At 36.7% G+C, this 19744-nt stretch overlaps 2 protein-coding genes across 2 annotated transcripts; one reads left to right on the forward strand and one right to left on the reverse strand.

Moving 5' to 3' along the window:
- Positions 1-458: 458 nt before the first annotated feature.
- On the forward strand, positions 459-8120 carry LOC116405487 (DNA topoisomerase 2-binding protein 1-like; the record flags this gene model as incomplete). Its single annotated transcript, XM_031889471.1, is given in 15 exon segments — positions 459-767; positions 857-899; positions 1203-1228; positions 1230-1325; positions 1422-1529; positions 1944-2088; positions 2212-2303; positions 3066-3159; positions 3307-3777; positions 3780-3863; positions 4033-4265; positions 5109-5273; positions 6845-7135; positions 7271-7675; positions 7769-8120. Coding segments are annotated over 15 exon segments (2622 nt in total), but the record flags the coding sequence as incomplete, so codon positions are not given.
- A 7135-nt stretch (positions 8121-15255) lies between these two features.
- Positions 15256-19741, reverse strand: LOC116401683. Its single transcript, XM_031889468.1, has 6 exons — positions 19454-19741; positions 19282-19354; positions 18523-18581; positions 18125-18239; positions 17938-17990; positions 15256-15411 (listed from the first exon to the last, which is right to left on the reverse strand). Exons 1-6 carry the CDS (start codon positions 19739-19741, stop codon positions 15256-15258), a joined length of 744 nt encoding a protein of 247 aa, XP_031745328.1.
- Between the last annotated feature and the right edge of the window lie 3 nt (positions 19742-19744).

Here is a 19744-nt window from a genome sequence, read left to right on the forward strand (position 1 = left end):
CAAAGATAGAAGATGAAAAATGAGATAATATTTGCATGCTTCAAATGTTTATATTATTTTTTTTGAAAATGCATGATGAAGTTTCTTTTTTAAAATGCATGATGGAGTTGAAGATAAACCTCAAACTTCAAACGAAAGAGGGTAGAGATTGGAGGTTGCCGCTTCAAGGTGGAAAGATTAGGCTTTGTCCACTCGAGAAAGATGAGATCAAAAATGAAAAATGGATATGAAGGAAGAGAAAATGGAAGATGAGAAACGAAAAATAAAAAAAAATGTATTTATTATATTTTAGGGTAGTTTACACTTTATCTACTTAATGGTATTTTGGGTTTTTGCAAATTCTTATTTATTGTTTTTCTTTTTTTCATTTGGTCATTTTTTAACTTTAAAATTGCTATTATTATTTAAAAGTATGTTTTTGGAAATTTTTTTAGACACCAACGCGAAGCACTGGATAGGCTCAACTTCCTTTCACAAAACCCTTCAGCCATTCACACTCTCAATCTTTCATCCCTCCAATTTCTCACAAAATCCTCTCTCTCGTCGGACTTCCATCGACACAGAAAGTAATCGAAGCAACTCTCCAACTTCTGAAGCCCAAACCATTTGCTGGAGCTAATGTGTTCGTCTCTCGTAATCTTGTCGCTTCGGAGATGTTCGATCCTTTTCACGACGCTCTCAAGCAGAATGGGGCTGAGGTTTTCCTCTGTTGCGATCCCTCTCAAAACGCCCCTAACGACTATCATGTTATCTCCTCCGCCGATCACGTACCAAACGTCTCATCCATTTCTTGTTCAATTTATATGGCTACTTCGGATTGGCGATGTGTTTATTGGTTGTTGATTCCTGCTTTCAGGCAAAGTTCGAGGATCTTCGCGCCAAGGGATGCAACTTGTTAGGTATAGTTAATTTGTAGTTCCAGCCTTTTCTTTCTTTCTTTTGCGGAATAGAATTGGAGAGAATTTTTTACTGGAGAACGAGATTAACAGGAAATTGAATGTCTCCATTAATTTGTCAAATGTATAGTTACCGCATTGCAGTTAATATTTGTCAGTGCATGCTGCATGTACGCAGTAGCCGAGTAATATATACTTCACTGCTCTCTCTTTCCGAATAGCCAAACATAGTTGTTTGAAATTCTCATTTCAGTCCGACGCCGGGGATTTGGTGCGTCGCTGACAACTTGAATTTCTGTTGGGAAGGTCCTCAGTGCGTGATGTCATGTGCAAAAAGAGCACAGACCTCTTCCTCAACAGGGTTATACTTGCTGCCTTGCCATGGATGGTGTGAAAATCTTGGCATCCGGTTTTCAGGAAGATGAAAAGGTACGTTGCAAATGTTCCTAGTCCACCCATCTTTTTTCTTATTAGTAATTAGTAATTTTATTTTTGTAGAACTAATGACACAAAATTGCATTGCAGGTTGAGATAGGGAAGTTAGTTAGTGCAATGGGGGGAGTATTGCATACGAAAGCATCACTAGATGTCAGTTTTGTTATCGTGAAGAATGCTTTGGCTGCGAAATACAAGGTCATGTTGCTTGAACTTTCGATTTTCTTGACGTGATATGTATGTGTATTTAGACCATTTCATGAATATCACGTGAATCATAAGATTTGAGTCAATTAAACTCCACAAAATTCATTTTTCAATCAATTTAGACCTTTAATCACGGTTACCTTTAAATTGATCTAATTGATATAACCATAAGTTTCACACGAAATTTTTCAAAATGAATGTAATAGAGGGCGTAAATTGATACACTAACAAAAGCCAGGTTTAAATTGATACAATCTCTACAGTTTAGGGTGTAAATTGATATTCTCCCTTAATTTAATTGTTAAATGCGTAATAGACTTAATAATGGTTTTTAGTTTTATTCTACCTGAAATGTTACTGCAAAGGTTTTGACAGATACTTTCATATTATTTTCTCTGTTTTCAGTGGGCACTAAACATTTCAAAGAAACCAATCGTGTCATTTTCTTGGTTACAACAATGCTGGATTGAACATCGTGTTGTGCCTCAGGAGGGATATCGGGTCCTTCCATTTTCTGGATTGAATATTTCGGTATCTGGAATTCCTGCAGGTTGTGTTTTATAATATTTTATTTCTTCTTAGAGAAAATTGTTTTCTTGTATTTCTTCTTATTTATGGTCCTCTTGGGGACATCCGATAAAATTGTGTTAGTTCCATCAATTCTGGGTCTCAGGTGAGCTCAAGGAGATGGCAAAGCTTATCTTGCAAAATGGTGGAAGATATTCTGCCGATCTCACAAGAAAGTGTACACATTTGATATGTGATATATCCTTTTTGCATTTTTTTTCTTGGCGTTACTTTTGATCTTTTCACTTCTTGTTGTTTGAAGCACTCAAATTTATGTGCTGGAAAAACATCTTACTGCAGCTTAAGTTACAGAATAAATGGATAGGGATAATAAATACTACTAAAAAATTAACTTTGAACAATATGTCTTGGGATCTTTCATAAGGGCCTCTATTTCTTTTCAAGTGCTATTATTGGCAGTATTTGACCGTAATAGTTGCAACTGCTTTAGTTTGTTTCATTGTATTTTGAGCATTAGTCTCTTTAAATTTTACCAAGGAAAAGTCTTGTATCTTATTTATTTGAAATTGGATCAACACTGATTATATGATTATTAACTCAATCATTCATTATTCCTTCTCTTCCGGTAGTAATGACCCTTCCCATTGTTAGGCGATTCACTTATGATGATAACTATTCTTTTAATGATCTTTAATGGCTATATTTTCTTTTCCATATCTCTTAGAACAATCCTAAAAGGATGTGAGATTGACACGAATGAGGTACGGCCTCATCCAAGAACAAAATTGATCACTTTTTGTCCCTTGACAATCTCTCTAGTTTCTAGTTGAGGTTAAGTGATGGGAATGACTAACCACACTCACAAACGTTTATTTGTATGGCCATTGCAAGCATGCTGCTTGCATAGACAATCCATTTCTAAATAGTTGCATAGAATGTTTACTTATTGGTATTAAATATTCTTGTTTGAATAAGAGGTTTTCTTTAATGGTTAAGTAAGCTCCTGAAGGTGACAAGTACAAGGTTGCACGAACGTGGGGCCGTATCAATATTGTTACTTGGAAATGGTTTGATCAGTCCATAGCCAGAAAAGGTAGTAGTTCGGGTTGTATATTTGAAGACCGATATGATATTTGAATTGTTGGCAGTTATTTGTCAAATAAGTTGGCAGTTATTTGTCAAATAATTTTATTAGTTTCTAACTTGTTTCAAATCCTTTTATCTCGTTTTTAATTGATAGGATGTCTTAATGAGGATTTGTACCGTGTTGGTAGCGTTTCTGGAACTTAAAATAAATTGACAAGGGTTTGCTTGACTGCTCACAATGGCCAAGAAAAGGTTATTGTGAACTCAGCTGTACCGTCCTCATTTCTTGCCGATTCAAAATTCACAGCAGTTGCTGGTCCTTGGTTTTCAGACATGGATGTTGAAGTTACTCTTTCACAGAGCACGCCTATGTTTTCAGATGCTTCTCATTTTATAAATGAGGTTGATGTTGAAGTGCCAGTCGCGATGGGAAGGAATGAAGAAAACACTGTTAATTACCTTGCAAATGACTTTCCGTCTGAAGAAAACGACCTATATTTGTCAGCATGTAGAATAAAAGTTGTTGGGTTTGAAGCTTCTGAGATGCAGAAGATTGTAAATATGATTCTCAGAGGTGGAGGCTTCCGATACATGTTGTTCAATGACAAATTAACACACATAATAGCAACTGGCTTGAAGATTGTGATCGTCAGAAGAAGGAGATCCCTATTCTTGGTAGACACATGGCATATGATGAACTTATTCCTAAAGGTTTGATATGCAAGACTCGTATTCTAAGCTATCTGTCTTTTGAATAGCAATCTTAAACTACCATCATGCAGAATAACTGCACATTTCATCTGGATGCATGACTAATATTTGTTTGGAGATCCCTAGCCTGTTTGTCTTGTTCTAAATTTTCTGGCTGTTTACTTTGCAGCATCTAGTAAAATGAGCACCATTGTTATGGATCGGAATAAAGTTCCAAATGTTCATCCAATCGTGCCATCAAATGTGTCAGAAGGAAATATTCATGTTAACATTGGAAAGACGTCAATAGCAGTGGAAAGAATTGAAGAAAAAAGTGAATGGAGACAGGAAAATGAAATTATCCCAGAAAAGCCAACAATGTGTAGCAAATGGTACAAACAAGAGTCAAGAAAAGATGGGGCGTGATTTCATGGTTTTGTTTTTCTAGTTCCTTTCAGAAGATCGGGTATGTTGTAAAGATTCTTTCCTCTTATTTCAAACAGCATGATTAATGTACACTATGCACTTTAGGTTTTAGATGTATTATTGTGGTAAATAGCATCCATTTTTTAAAAAATAACAAAGTAGGAGCCCTGTATTCAATATCAGTTGACTTGAGTAAAGAGTAGTTCATTAGTGCTCCAACTCCATGATTTTAAAAGCAAGTCAATGGTGCAGGTAGGATTCTAGATCTACCGTTTCTTTAACAATCGGATCCTGTTAAGAGAATGATATAAAAAAAAATGGAAAAATGACCTTTTTAGTCCCCAATTTTATAAAAATAGGTTTATTTGGTCCTTGAGTTTTCAAAATGTACTATTTTAATCCTTGAGTTCTCAATGTTGTATTGGAGACTCTCAAAACCAATTTTTAGAAGAAGTTATTCTACCTTAAAAATGTATAAAGTTATATTGGGGACTTTCTAAACCAATTTTTATAAACTCAGAGACTAAAAAGGTGCATGACCAAGTGGGCCTATTTTTTTAAACCTAGAGACTAAAAAGTGTACATTTTTAAAACTTAGGAACCAAACACATGTGTTCTTCAAAACTTGGGGAGTATTTTTCCTAAAAAATTTAAGATAATGCCAAATGTCATTTATCATGTGAAGTAATTACGATTTCATTTTTCATTTGAGGAATATGCCTTCAAATTTTTTTCCATTTTATTTTTGAACACTAACAAACGTACATCAACTTTTGACTTCCATAATCCCAAATATTTTTTATGTATATTCTGAGATCATATTTGAAATTCTCCTACTAGAGAGCTGAAATTGTTGAATGGATAAATCAAGGGGGAGGCGAGGTTGTTGAAGATCACATGAAGCAGAAAGTGCACTTCACTGTTGAATGTCATGGTGGGATACCAAGGAGTACAGACGTTCATAGTACTTACGTGTCAAGTCATTGGGTTCAATCATGTTTAGAGGTAAACTATAATAATTAATTGTCTTATTTGTGATTTCTGTTTTAGAACTCTACTATTGGGTTTTGTTTGTGTTTCCCTTTTTGGACATAAAAGTCCACACAAGGTTGAATAGCATATTTTGTTTCATTTAGCCACTGCAAGTTTGGATTGTGTTTGGGTTGGAGTTTTGAATTTTGAGGGACTTTAGTTTTGTGTTAGCCACGCTCTTATAATATGAAGGATGGATACTAGTTTTTCCAAAACCAAACACACATCAGTTTTCTAAGATTACAACAACTGTTCTCCCAGCGTAAAAAAAGGTATCCTCAAACCAACTAAAAGAAGGGGAATATATGAGCAAGATTTATAGTTAATAAATCATCAAAAGTAAATTAGAGTTGGACTCGAGAACTCTTGCTGATGTATAGGAAAAGCAGACAAGGTATGGGAATATAAATTAAAACAGCCTTTAGATGAAGAGGGCTGCTAGAACTGATCCTACCTCAAATGGCGCTACCAAAATATAGGACTTGAATCTTCTCCCTCGCCCGTTGTTCTCGGCGATGTTAAAGTATCTCAATTCATAGACATTCATCTCCTTGTTTGAAGCAATAACTCCAAGGCCAATCTCAAATGTTGTGTTTCTTGAAATTCTTCTTAGCCAAGTATTTAAGATTCCTCTTGGAGAAGTAGCTACTGAAGTTGATGTTGATCTTGTTCTTGTCCTGAGTGATAGTGACTGAGTCACCAAGTGTCTCTGCCACCCCAGCTTTGTTGGTGCTTTCAAGAAGAAATGTCTCTGACGAGGTGATGGCCGTGATCTTGTCCTCAACTGGCATCACACAATCAAATGGTCACACCCTTATTTTTTCCCTTTGGGCCACCAGATGTGGCTGGTCCATGACTCATTCTGCTTCTGATCTGCTACTTGTTTCCCTAACTCTGCATCTGTATAGAACAATTGGCATAAAATGGTGGATACTATTAAATTGAAAAATGGAGATTCAATCAGTTCTATCATTTTGACCTTTTAATGTTTAGGGGAAGGTGGTAACATAAATTTACCTTCTCAGACTATCCATTAAGGTTGGTTGGAAAAGAAAAGGGTGGTCTATCTTGGAAAACATATTTGGTTGTTCTCTTTTTTCTTCACTCTGTCTACATTTTGGAAATATGAATGCTATCATAGTGTGAGAGGTTTCTTTATCGACAAAATTAATTGGAGTTCGAAATTTGAAGAAGTCTTTCTATGACTGTCCCTTGAACTCCAAAGGTTTGCACTCCATCCCTGTGCCAAACAAATAGATGCTTCTTAAATATTTTTCTGGAGGAATTGAGAAAGTATTGATGCAAACTTCTGTTAAATGCGTTAAATTACGGCTTTCAAGCCAATTTTGAATGGATAGCTGGAGTAGAAACTGCCATTATTGATGAAATTTGATACTACTGATGATTTTTATTTTTAATTTTATATTATTATTAATTTTTAACTTAATTATGTTCAATATCTTAAACCGATATTTGAAATGAGAATTGAATATTTATCTTGTTTTTATTTGTTACTGACTATTTCAAATAAATTCGTTATGAAGGATGGATGTTTGTGGGATACCAATGGGCACATTCTCTATTCTCCTCTTCCTTGTTGTGTCCCTTTGCCTGGATTTGAAAACATACGGTTTTGTGTTTCACAATATGATGATAAAGACAGAGTATTGTTAAGAAATCTGTGTTTTGTACTTGGGGCCAAGTTTGTGGAGAAGCTGACAAAGAAGGTAACCCATCTAATATGCAAGTTCACGGATGGGACAAAGTATGAGGCTGCTTGTAAATGGGGGAAACAATGCATTACAGCTGAATGGATATATGAGTGTGTCAGACAAGGAACTTTGCGATTTTGTTGCTTTTCAATTATATATGTTCATATACATGCATATCCTGATAGAATTCTAGACCCATTGTGTTTATATTTCTTCTCTTAGATATGGAATGATTTTGTTTGAATACAAAATTTTCAGAGAAAGATTGTTTCTCTTGATTTGTATCGCCCAAAAGAAGTTACAGCTCAAGACAGAGTGACATGCTTGTGCACTGTCAGCCAATTTCCTACTCAAGCTGCCCCAATGATAGCCAATGAAAGCGTATCCCAGTTTCCTATCCATTCTGCCATTCTGAGAGACCAATCAGCTGGAACTAACAGTAGCTCTATAGGAGCAGCTGAACGAATAAGTTCTACTAAAAGAAGGCGCAAGTTATTTGACGAAGCCATACAAAAGCGTTCAGTTTTTGTTGGAAACAGTTCCACTCAATCTGACTGCAATTTGAATTCCACAAAACAAACTACATCAAAATCTTCTGTAGTAACTTCACACGTTCCTGATGTCGCTTCCGCAATCGAGGACTTGTTGGAGCAGACAACTAAGGTAAAATCTGGTTTGAGCTTCAATTCCATTACTTCATTCCATTTTTATTTTTATTTTTTCCTTCAAATCCTTTTGTTTTCCATTCTTTTTAAGATTCAAGATCAGAAGTCACCTGGAAAGACTGGCTGCGACAAAAGTGTATCCTTCTATTAGGTTTAAACTAACTAGTGGACATGGCCATTCTTAGCTCTTACATCCAAAGCAGTTAGTCGTACGAGGACAATTTCTTTTTCTTTGTCTGTTTTACTGAGTCAAAAGCAGCCTTTAGGTTTCATTATTACATTCTGGTGGAGCGAGAGAAAGAACAGAATCGTCAAAGGGTGTGAGAGTCCTTATTGCGATGTTTGATCCCTTACTGAATTCTTTGTTTCTTCTGGGACATTTGTTTTGTTATTATTTGCTAGACCTTATCTCTTTATTGGAGCCTTTTTTGCACTTTGGTTCTTTTTGTGGGCTTTCTTTTTTATGTCCGTTTATTCTTTCATTTTTTCTAAATGAAAATTAAGTTTTTTTTTTTAAAAGAAAAAGTTATTAAATGCATCTGCATTTAAATAGTATCTAGTGATAGACTTTAGTATCTTATCGTTGGTTCCCACTCCACCTAATCTATTATTACATGCATCTGTGTGCTTGTGTTCTAATTCCTTCTAAACTATTTTTACGGGATTTTCATAGCCATGTCTTTGAAGAACTCCCCCTTTTCCTTCCCCAGAAGAAAGTTCACTCACAGTATGTTCATTCAGCTGTTGTGATTAGTTTGTAGAATTGAGAGGAGCATTGCCCATGGTTTATCTTTTTTGGTATTTTCAATTCATTTTTAAGACAAATGTTGATGTTTTATTTTTGGTGTAGCTGACTTACTTTGCCATGGACTATAAGAGCTAATTGTTCAAACACGTGAATTTAGGTTCATCATCAAAAACCACCGTAGCCGATCGTGTTGTAATTCTAGCCAACACCATCTTTGTTGGTAAAATTGTACTTTCTAGTTTCCTTTGCCCTTATCTGTAAAGTCTATATGATTGCTTTTAGGACCTGCTATATTGAAGAACATCTTATCCATCCAATATGTAAAGAAATGGATATTTTGTTACCGGGATCCAGAATGGGCTGATGTGAAGCTCGCTCAGGCTAAGTATCTTTTATCACGCCTAGCTCGATTCAAATCTTTAGTTGCTGAAAAGTTTGAATGCACCCTCAGTACTTTTGGCTGGCGATTTCAATTCAACCCCAGGAGATAAGGTTTGTATTCTATCTCGATTTATCATTTGCATTGAATTTCCTCTTTCTGAAGATATGGTATATAGCTATTTCATTGTTATTATCATGTCTAAATTACAAGTTTAGTCCTTGAACTTTGTGTCTCCTTGATTGCTTAACTTTCCAAAAGTATCTAAAAGATCTGCATGCTTTCAATTTTGTGTAACCAAGTCTCAAATTTTAAATTCATGCATTTAATAGGTTCCATTGAAGTTGAGAATCATTGTAAACCTAGATCTTTCTTTTTTTTCTTTGCTATGGTTAAATTATATGTTAATGTTTTGTTCTGTTACAATTTTGTTCCTATCAATATTGATTAGTATTAAAGTTAGTATACTATTTTGGACGTTGTTAGTTCTTGTACATTTATATGTCGTACTATCAGTACATCTTAAATTTAGTTCATCTGGTTTCAACAAATCGTAACAACATTTGAAGACATTATTTATCAAATTGGTTAAAGTAATTTTTTTAAAACAATAAAGTAATAGTAATAACTAAGTTAAGATTTATAAAAAATATAGAATTAAGATGGTACAAAAGTATTCCTCCTCATTCTGCTTCATGAGGAGAAAGGTCATCTTTTTATCGCTTTCATGCTTCCTGGCTCGTGGGTTTTGGTTTTGAAGACTTTTTGTAATTACTCTATAGGTGTTAATTTGATAGTTGGAGTGCGTTCCATAGGTTATTTTTTCCCTTCCTTTTCCTTTTTGTAATTACTCCATGGTAGTACTTGAATCTCATCTCATCACAACTTCCAAAACCATCTAGGACTGTTGCATAATTAATGGTCCAATGTCTGATTAAATTTAAACCACCAAAATCATGTGAATTGAACTATGAGAATTGTTGAGAAGGATTGAATTTTATGTTTATTTGAAACTCAGCATCTAATGGACCGGCCATTTGAAATGATTTTTTTAAATGCTTTATAAATGCTGTTTTCTTCACTTTAGAGACTATAATTTAAACACATGAGAATGTTTAGGGCAAGGAGTTGATAATTCGTTATATAGTCTTAGGTTATTATAGTTTGTGCTTGAGGTGTGAATTATTTTAGTTTTGGTAATAATATTATGTGATAGAAGGTAAAACAGTAAAAACGGTAGCAAATTAGGTTTCAAAATAGTATTGATGATAGGTAATTGGGGATTTATAGTCTTACTATAGTCAGTGCCTCAAACATTTTCGTAGAAAGTCAATTCAAATATCCCTAAATATAGGTTCTTTTTTTGTTATTATCTCTTTGGACATCCAAAATCACAAGCTTATAAACAAAAAATTCTAGCAAATAATAAAGAAGTAGAACTCATTACTAGCCAGCAAATCACACTTCTTACAAACAACGTTAAAAACAAAAGGAAAAAGGCTCTTCCTTTTTCCTTTGGTTTTAAAAAAAAGTTTAAAAAGGGACCTCAAATATTCTTCTAGGCCTAGACATGCAAATAAGTTGGTTCAATTACAAACACACTTACTACTTTCTAGTAGTAAAATCACTCATTCTTGAGCCTTTATGTCCTATGCAATTGTCATATTATGTCCTATGCAATTGGTCGTATTATTGTCATTCAACAAGGGCTTTAATTTTGATCAGTGGGGAATTTGTTTTTTTGTCCTTATCTTTAAATGATGATCACTTTATTATACGGATCCAATTGATAAGTTAAATAGTGAATTTGATAAGTAGAATTCTGTCACAATTAGTGTTAAGTAAAGTAATATAAGAAGAGTCTTTCATTTGACACATCACAATTAGTGTTAAGCTAAAGTTAATATAAGAAGAGTCTTTCATTTGACACATCATATTTGATGTGTGTATATAATATAGATATGCACATACAATTTTTTTTAGTTCACGTGGGTTGAGATTTGAAACTCCAACAACCTTTTGATATAGAATATATGATCAAGTTGTGGCAGGTACACATTGTGTTATACACTTATGTATGTAATATACTGAAGATGGACCGTTGGGCATATATGACGGCTTTAGTGAAACACAAACGGAGTCTCAGGTGTGTGCCCATCTTTCTTTTTGCCAACTATAACTCTTATCAATTATAGTAATTTTTTTAAAATTTGCCATCATTTTGACAACTTGATTACAAGAGGACTAAAGAACGAACTACAACTCATAAGATTTTTTATGGAGTGAATTAGGGTATTATGGACAAATTCTTAATATATTAGGATTAGGATTAGGATTAGGATTAGTTTCTTATATTAATTAGAATTAGGATTAGTTTGATTTTAATAGAGTACTTGTCTTCTTGTATTCACAAATTTAAATATTAATAAAATTAAGTCATTTGGTCTACACCATAAAAAATGTCATCGATGGAAAATTGGAAAACTTTTCGTGATGCTGATCACAAGAGGGAGCTTTGTGAGTTGTTCTCATTGCTAAACAACACAAATCTAACTGGGAGAACCCTTAAAATTTTTTTAAAAAAAAAAATTCAAATTAATTTGATTGAAAACGTTGTTAAAACAAGCATTGAAGATTGTCAATTGCAATAAGAAAGCATAGATTGCAAAGAGTACGACAAGGCTTGGGCGGGGATTCAACAGGTATGCCTCTCCTATAGTACTTTTTTAACATTTTCATCTCTGGCAGACTTGCATATGAAAATGCCGAAACGTCACACCCAAGCATATCGACTTGAAATTCAAAGCAACTACCTAAACTACGTACAAGACATAAAGACAAGATAAATTGGGGCTAATCTGAGCATATGGCCATAGGTAAACACACCTTGGACAAGTATGTCTGTAACTTGAGGACACATTCAGGCTTGTCCCTAAGAAAGTGAATAACTCTGTCCAAAAGGCGCCAATGAACCGTCCATCTCGATCACTCACAATGCTTGTCGGTACACCCCACAGCTTCATAATATGTCTAAAGAATAATTGAGCTGTTAACTCCGCCGAACACTGCTTCGTAGTGGGAACAAAAGTGACATATTTCGAGAATCAATCTATAATGACTAATATAGTCTCATAGTCGCCTACTTTTGGAAGATGTGTGATGAAGTCTATAGAAACACTCTCCCACGGTCTCGTTGGCACAGGCAGAGGTTCGAGAAGCCCAGCAACCTTTGCCTTCTCGACTTTGTCCTTGACAGACAAGACACATCTTCGTGTATTGCATGATATCGTCTCTCATACGGGGCCAAAAGTATCCATACTTCAGCAAGACATATGTCCTCTGTCATCCGGGGTGGCCAGCCCACAGAGTGTCCTGACACTCGTGTAGCAACTTCTTCTCAGGTCTCCTCCCCTAGGGACATACAACCGTCTCCCCTTCGTCACTAACAACCCATCTTAACCCAAAACTGCCTTGTTTTACCTGCCTCAGCTAAACTCATGACACTCTGAGCCGCAGAATGCTTCTGAACTCCCTCAAGAAATCGCGCATAGGACCATTAATCTTGCTTGCGTAGAGATGTGCTAACATGCACAAAGCAACGTGTTCACCTCTTCGACTAAGCGCATCAGCGGCCTGATTGCTCACCCCTTTCTTGTGTTCAAACTCAAAATCAAACTCAGTTAGGAATTCCTGCCATCTAGCTTGTTTTGAAGTCAACTTCGGTTGCGTAAAGAAGTGACAAGTAGCACTATTGTCCGTCCAACAAAAAGTTGACCCCAATAAGTACTGTCTCCAGGCCCTTAAGCAATGTACTACGACAAGCATTTCTTTCTCGGACACGGTGTACCTCCTCTCCGTGTCATTCAACTTTCGACTCTCATAAGCGATGGGGTCTCCATTCTGCAGGAGTACACCACCCAATGCGTAATCAGACGCATCGGTCTCTACTTCAAATGGTTGGGTCACATCTGCGATCCCAAGAATTGGCCCCTTGACCATAGCTTGCTTCAGTTCATCGAAGGCGACTTGACATTCCAGTGTCCAATTCCACTTGTTGTCCTTCTTCAGCAAGTCAGTCAACGGGCTTACTCTTTTAGAGAATCCTTCCACGAATCACCTGTAATAATTGGCTAACCCGAGGAAGGAGCGCAAGTCGGTGACTGACCTTGGTACTTCCCAATCACGAATCGCAATGATCTTTCCTTCTTCCATACTGATTCGACCACACTCAATCACATGACCCAAAAAATTGATCCGCTCTTGAGCAAAGGAACACATTTCCCTCTTGACATATATAGTTGGTTCTCCTTCAACTTCTGAAAAACCCTTTTGAGGTGGTCCTTGTGTTCTTCTAGCGTGGAGCTATAAACCACTATATCGTCCAGATAGACCACCACAAACTTGTCAAGGTATTCATGGAAGACCTGGTTCATTAGCGTACAGAACGTTGCAGGTGCATTGGTAAGAGCAAATGACATGACAAGGAACTCGAACGCCCCATACCTCGTAACGCAGGTGGTTTTGGGCTCATCCCCTTCGACAATTCTTACTTGATAATAGCCGATCGCAAGTCTAGCTTCGAGAAATACTTTGCTCTATGAAGGCGATCAAACAGGTCTTGATTATTGGTAACAGATATCTGTTGCAGACCATGATCTTGTTTAGGGCGCGGTAGTCGATGCACAACCGCATACTTCCATCCTTCTTCTTCTGGAAAAAGACTGAGCTCAATATGGAGCTTTTGGAGGCCTCACAAATCCTGCGTTCAGCAGTTTACCCAGTTGTTTCCGAAGTTCGGCCAACTCCGGCGGTGCCATACGATAAGCATTCTTCGCAGGCGGTTTTGCCCCTGGCAGCAGTTCGATCTCATGGTCGATCATTCTCCGTGGAGGCAATGATTTCGGCAGGCTGTCTGGCATCACATCCTTGTACTTCTCTAAGACACTTAGGATGTCTTTGGGGACTGTTTCCCTTGGGCTTTCGAACGACTCCAGTGGGATAGCCATGAAGGTTGGTTCGTCACGAGCAAGGCCTTTCTTCAACTGCGTAGCCGAGATCATCTTTATCCCATCAGGCTGACGAATCTCCGTTTGAACAACAGTAGGCGTTGTTCCAGTAATCACTAAACATTTGGCTAGCGGCATTGGTATGACTTGATGCTCCAGTAGAAACTTCATACCCAGTACCACATCCAAGTCATCCATCTTTGCAACCACCAAATCTATGGGACCGCTCCACTCTTCCATCCTTATGGTCGTTCGTTTTACCAACCCGACGATAGGTAGGGCAGCTGAGTTCACGTCCTTCATTTTTCCTGCGTCCTTCTCCCGACGGAGATTCAGCCGTCTAGCTTCGGCTTCTACAATGAAGTTATGGGTGGCACCAGAATCCACCATAGTGCTCTTGGGTGGCTTTTGGTTGACCCAACAGTCTACGTACATGAGACCATTCTACGTACATTAGGGCCCCCATCCGAGGATTCTCGCCCTCTTCTATCTGTCCAACGTCTCCTTCAGTCTGACTCAATCTATCATCTGAGTCCGAGGCCAGGGTGGCTTGAAAAGCGTTGAAGTCGATACGGTTGGGGCACTCTCTGGCAAGATGAGGTCTTTACATATGAAACAACTGATGGAACGACTGGTGTTGTTTTGATTGTTTGGTCCTCGCCAGTTGTTTCCTGTATTCGCTTGGAAGGGCTTGCGATCTCCACCTTGTCGCTTGTCTCCCCCTACAGTCTTCGGGGAATTTGGGCGGTTGTTTCTGTTTCCTCTAGAGGAGGAAGCTTGATGTCGTCTTGCATCCTAAGATTCACTAGATAAGTCAAACAACCGTTCAGCCACTGCGTATGTCGACGTGAGGTATTGGATTCGTTGCTCATACAACTTGGTCCTAGCCCACGGCTTCAATTCACGTAGTCCCGAATGTTCCCCGTGTGCTTCAATTCACGCAGCTTCCGTCGGGCCAGAACTTGACATTCTCAAGAAAAAAATTGCGAACGGAGTTCTTCTTTTAGGGCATCCCACGTGTCGATTGTGCAACGCCCTTCTTGAATGTCCATGTATCGGGACCTCCACCATAACTTCGCATCTTCTGACAGATGCGTGGTTGCCAGTGTCACCTTGGCCTCTTAAGTAATTGTGTTCGTGGATTTGAAATACTGCTCGACATCAAAGATGAAGTTTTCCAACGCCTTGGCATCTCTCGCCCCATAGAAGGGCTTGGGCTCAGGAATCTTGATTCTGCCCGCAGGAATGGCTCCTCCAGCTGGAGCCTGGTTTGCTAGTGCTCGCATAGTAAGGTTCACCCTTGTGTTTACCTCTGCGAGCTCATTCCTCACGACATCGAGGGTTGCTCGAAAATCTTCCGTCATGTTGTTGATCATCTTCAACATGTTCTTTTGGGAGTTATCAAGCTCCATAACTCGTTCTTCCATCTCGGCAACATAGCCCGATTAACTGTCCCCACGCTCGTAGGTGACATTTCCCGTTCTCATAACTCGGGACTTTAGAGCGTCGACTCTAGTCAATAACTCTTGGATGGGTAGTCCGTCAAGGCGACCGAACACGACTTCAATGCCATCAGCTTTCTTGGCAATATCCTCAAGCCGCTATTCCAAGAACCGGATGGAATCAGGAACTTCCACCAGGTAGAGCATCTGCTCTTCGATTCTCATAAGTCGCTCATTATGGGTCTTGCTAGACTGTTTCGCCACCGACATCTTTCTGTCTCGCACTGTCAACTGCCAACTTGGCTCTGATACCAGTTGTCACAATTGTAACCCTTCAAACACGATGTGAACGATTGTGCGACACTTGTTCGAACTCGACGAACAAGTCAGCCGATCAAAATCCGCAAATCGCGGACAACTTTAACACACGCTTCAACCTTCCCTCACGTTCTTGGAAAAATATTTTTAGAAAACGTAAAAGATGATTAATTTGATTGAAAACGTTGTTAAAACAAGCATTGAAGACTGTCAATTCTTAGTTCTGTCCCGAAACATCCAAAAAAGGGTCGATGTTATGGCCTAGAAAGAAACCACCCAGCTTAGAACAATGTCAGAGGTCCTGAAAGTTCACATCTACCTGTCGGATGGCCACATTCCGAGTAATATTAAAGTTTCTTGCCCACAAAAGCCGAACGGCGATGGCCCGACCTCGGTTTTTTAGTTTCGTCCCGAAACGTTGAAAAAATGGTCGATGCTATGGCCTAGAAAGAAACCACCCAGCTTAGAACAATGTCAAAGGTCCCGAAAGTTCACATCTAACTGCTGGGTGGCCCCATTCCGAGGAATATCAATATTTCTTGCCGAAAAAAATCAAACGACGATGTCCAGACTTGATTTTTTAGTTCCGTCCCGAAACGTTGAAAAACTAAAATATTAAAATATTGCTATGAATCATATATTTACTCATGGTTTTTTTTTCTTTTTGTTTTTATTTAAGTCTTGAGTGTCTAAGAATTATTTGATATGGTACGAGTCTTCAAAAGTCACATCCTTTTCATTTTCTCTTTTATAGGATGAGTCATCAAGACTCATCTTTCTACACTAGATCTCTAATAAGTTCTAAAACAATTGTTTTTTTTAAGAATACAGTATTTCAATAAATCATCCATTTTTATTATAAGAATAGAAGAAGGGAGAAAATGAAGTTTTTTTTCTTAGAGGTTGATTATAATTGGTTTGATTATTAACACAAAATGATAGTTTAAGAGATCTATCGGTGTGAGAATTCTTTTGTTTACCTAATTATTTTTTAGTATGTTTTAAATAAATTTTTGTTTCGAAACTTTGTGAGATTTTGTGGGCTTTTATGTTTTAACGCGAGATCTAAAATATCAATGTTGATAGATATATCAAAGTTTTGATTTTTCAATTTCAATGGATGTTTTTGAAAAATTATAAAAAATAAAAAGTAAATAAAATCATTAATAAATATTTTATTGTTTGAAAGTGAGTAAACATGTTTATCAATTATATTATATTTATATTAGTTTCATTTGATGTTTGTTTTATGTGATTTATGGATTTTTTAGGATGTATTAAAAATATCGATTCATCCTTCTATTTGATTAGGCAAGCATTTGTTTTATGTGATTTGTTTTCATTTTAAGTATAGAAAGTTTTGGTGTAAAAATTTGATTAATGAAAATCTTTTTGAATTTTTTTTAAGATTTAAGGATATTTATGACTAAGATTTTTATTTTTTTTAAAAAGTAAAAATTTATGCAATAATATGAAATCTTAAAATAATCGTTTTCTTTATAATCTTTTATATAAAAAAAGAGAAAATAAAAAGCTTAATGAGCATATCTATCATTTTAGGGAAAAAAGCAAATTAATTCATTTTAGACAAAATCTCATAATATCAAATTTGATTTATTTCTATAAGCATAATCAATAACTCAGTTCAACATGACAGAACGAAACATGTAAAGATAGACACACGTTTTATGAAGGAGAAACTTGAAATGACACCATTTATATCTCATACAACTCCTAGTCAACAAATAGCTTATATCCTCACCGTAGGGTTACTCTGGCATACTTTGACTATTGTGCTAGTAATTGGACCTAATTAAGGGTTAGTAGAGTTCTTATAGCCCTAAGGGTTCTCCTAGATTAATTGATTGTTATCTTGTGTTGAGAATTGAAAGCGAGTAGAATTTGAATCAAGAACAATCATTGCAAGTGCAACTAGCCAGAATGGAACTCAATACCGATCACAAGAGCACAGGCAGGAGATACGTCGAGAACTCACACGAGAGAATCATCATGACAGGTAAGTCAGCCGTCCAAAATCATGCTCAAAACTTTGAATTCACATTTCTTGTCCTCACTTCCAAATAGATGAGGATGCTGAGACGACTTTTGCAGGTTGAATGGTGTTGTTTAAAACCAATTTGAATTGTTGAAGTCCCTTAACTTCCTAAGATGTCTCTCCATATCTTGTCTAGTTTTGGTCCTCTATTCTTTCTCGATTACCGTGGTCGGGTCATCTCGTTCACTCTAGATTGCATTGAGAGTATAGGGATTAAGCAATAAATAGAGCATAAAATGCAATGAAATCTGGTAGATAAGAAACGGATACGAATGGATGATCTTGAAAGAGTTTCCATTGTCTCAAACTACGAGCAAGTCGCTTCTCCTGACCCTATCTCTTCCTCCTGGAACTGGAAGTGTGACTGTGTTAGAGCAAAAGGAAGTAGTTTAAACCTTTTAACAGACTAGAAGCAGCTTGAAATCTTCAATTCGACTTGAAGTTTAGAACTTCACTTATTACTGAAACAGTGCAAAAGCCAAGAAAAAAAAGTCTTACCAGGACTTTTGCCTAGTGATTGACTTGGTTTTGAATCAATTACATATATTTTCTCAAAATCTAGGACAAATTCAGGTCCACAGCCTTCGATTTTGAAGTGCTTCGTCAAGAAAACCTGCAAAAGATAAATGAATTGTTTGCACATTCTTATATCTTTGTCCACATTCCCATCCTGAAGAGAAGACCATCACATGCATAATATTCTTAAATTTCAAACGTCGTTGAGTCAATGAACGTCACTTTGTATAACTATGCTAGCTACTTCTATTCTAACGTATCGCGGCGAAACCTATACTCGGATTTACAAAGAAATGGAAGAGTCCATTAAATTATCATCACTTTCACTAGAAATAGAAAAATAGAGTGAACAATCATCAAATTCTTAAGTCCAACCTTACCTTAAGAACCTCCTTTTCAGACTTGTATAATGGATCTCTAGGTGCATCAATAGGTGGTTCTATGACATTGTAGCATCCATAATCACTCTAAGCACATCTAATATACTGCAGTTGTGAAGAAAAGTATGATCATACACTACTGAAATTCCTTAAAATCTTATTTTGGTCCTTGAACTATGATGTTTGTTCCATATTGTTCTATTAACTTTTAATTATTGTGTTTAAGTCCCTTAACCTTCAATAAGTCAGTTTTAGTCTCAGATTTCTTCATCAAATTAACTGTTAACTTACCAACCGTTCTTCCACAAAAACTTAAATGACCGTCTGTAAACATTTGCCGACTGACTAAATGAACATGCTAAATTGAAATCTGTTTATAGAAAATGATTGAAACTTTTCACAAAGGAGATGAACAGAGACTAGTGCTTCAACATACAAAAGGATACAACAAAAACATAGCATAATGTAAACAATTAACCACAGAGGATTAAAGTAAATGTGGTAAGACTGAAGTAATAAGACTTCAAAAAGTAAATGAAAACTTAGAGAGGCGTGATAAATGCCGGCCAATTGCACTAGTTATTGTTAATGTAAAGTTAATGAAAATGGCTAAACTAACAGGTTAAGTTTCTGTTCATTTGTTAGTTAAAAACTAATGAAAATGGTTGAAACGGGTTTTTAATCTAGAGTTCAAGACTAAAACATAATAATTTACACCATTTTATCATGTATATAAATGCAAAGAAAGAACAATAATACCTTTTGAGGCATTGGAGGGAGCAAGAACTTTGGGGACGACATAAACATCAGTATCCGGAGGAGTAACATACATCTACAACCAAGAAACACATCAACGAAAACTTTTTTTAACTATCAAATGAATCTGATAAAGCCAAGTTTGAAATGAAACTAAGCAAATTTTGCCACTAACCTCTCTAAAATCATAAACATCGCTGTTGGAATCCGACGACTTCCTAATGAAGAAATGACAGTGCATAAAACTAATCTTATGAAATTCCTCCTCATTTATCCTATAATCCACAATCATCTCCGAATCCCATCCCTGTGTGAACACGAAGCTTTTGCTCTGCACAATCGAGATATTCTCATCGCCAACGTCGTCGGAACCCGCTGCTGCAGCTATCGCGGCGACTAGGGGATCGTACTCGATGTCGAAATCTTTGTTGCTGTTGAATTCCTCCATTTCCTCATCGTCCATGTC

This window comes from Cucumis sativus, unplaced genomic scaffold (assembly GCF_000004075.3).
Source record: "Cucumis sativus cultivar 9930 unplaced genomic scaffold, Cucumber_9930_V3 scaffold110, whole genome shotgun sequence".
Taxonomy (NCBI): Eukaryota; Viridiplantae; Streptophyta; class Magnoliopsida; order Cucurbitales; family Cucurbitaceae; genus Cucumis; species Cucumis sativus.

What these genes read in the sequence shown, in the direction of transcription:
- LOC116401683 (XM_031889468.1), bottom strand. Translation starts at nt 19,741, where the DNA reads ATGGACGATGAGGAAATGGAGGAATTCAACAGCAACAAAGATTTCGAC. An exon ending in CTGAAAAGGAGGTTCTTAAG is followed by an intron (nt 18,240 to 18,522) that starts GTAAGGTTGGAC and finishes TATCTTTTGCAG; the next exon opens with GTTTTCTTGACGAAGCACTT. An exon ending in ATCACTAGGCAAAAGTCCTG is followed by an intron (nt 17,991 to 18,124) that starts GTAAGACTTTTT and finishes GCTCTAACACAG; the next exon opens with TCACACTTCCAGTTCCAGGA.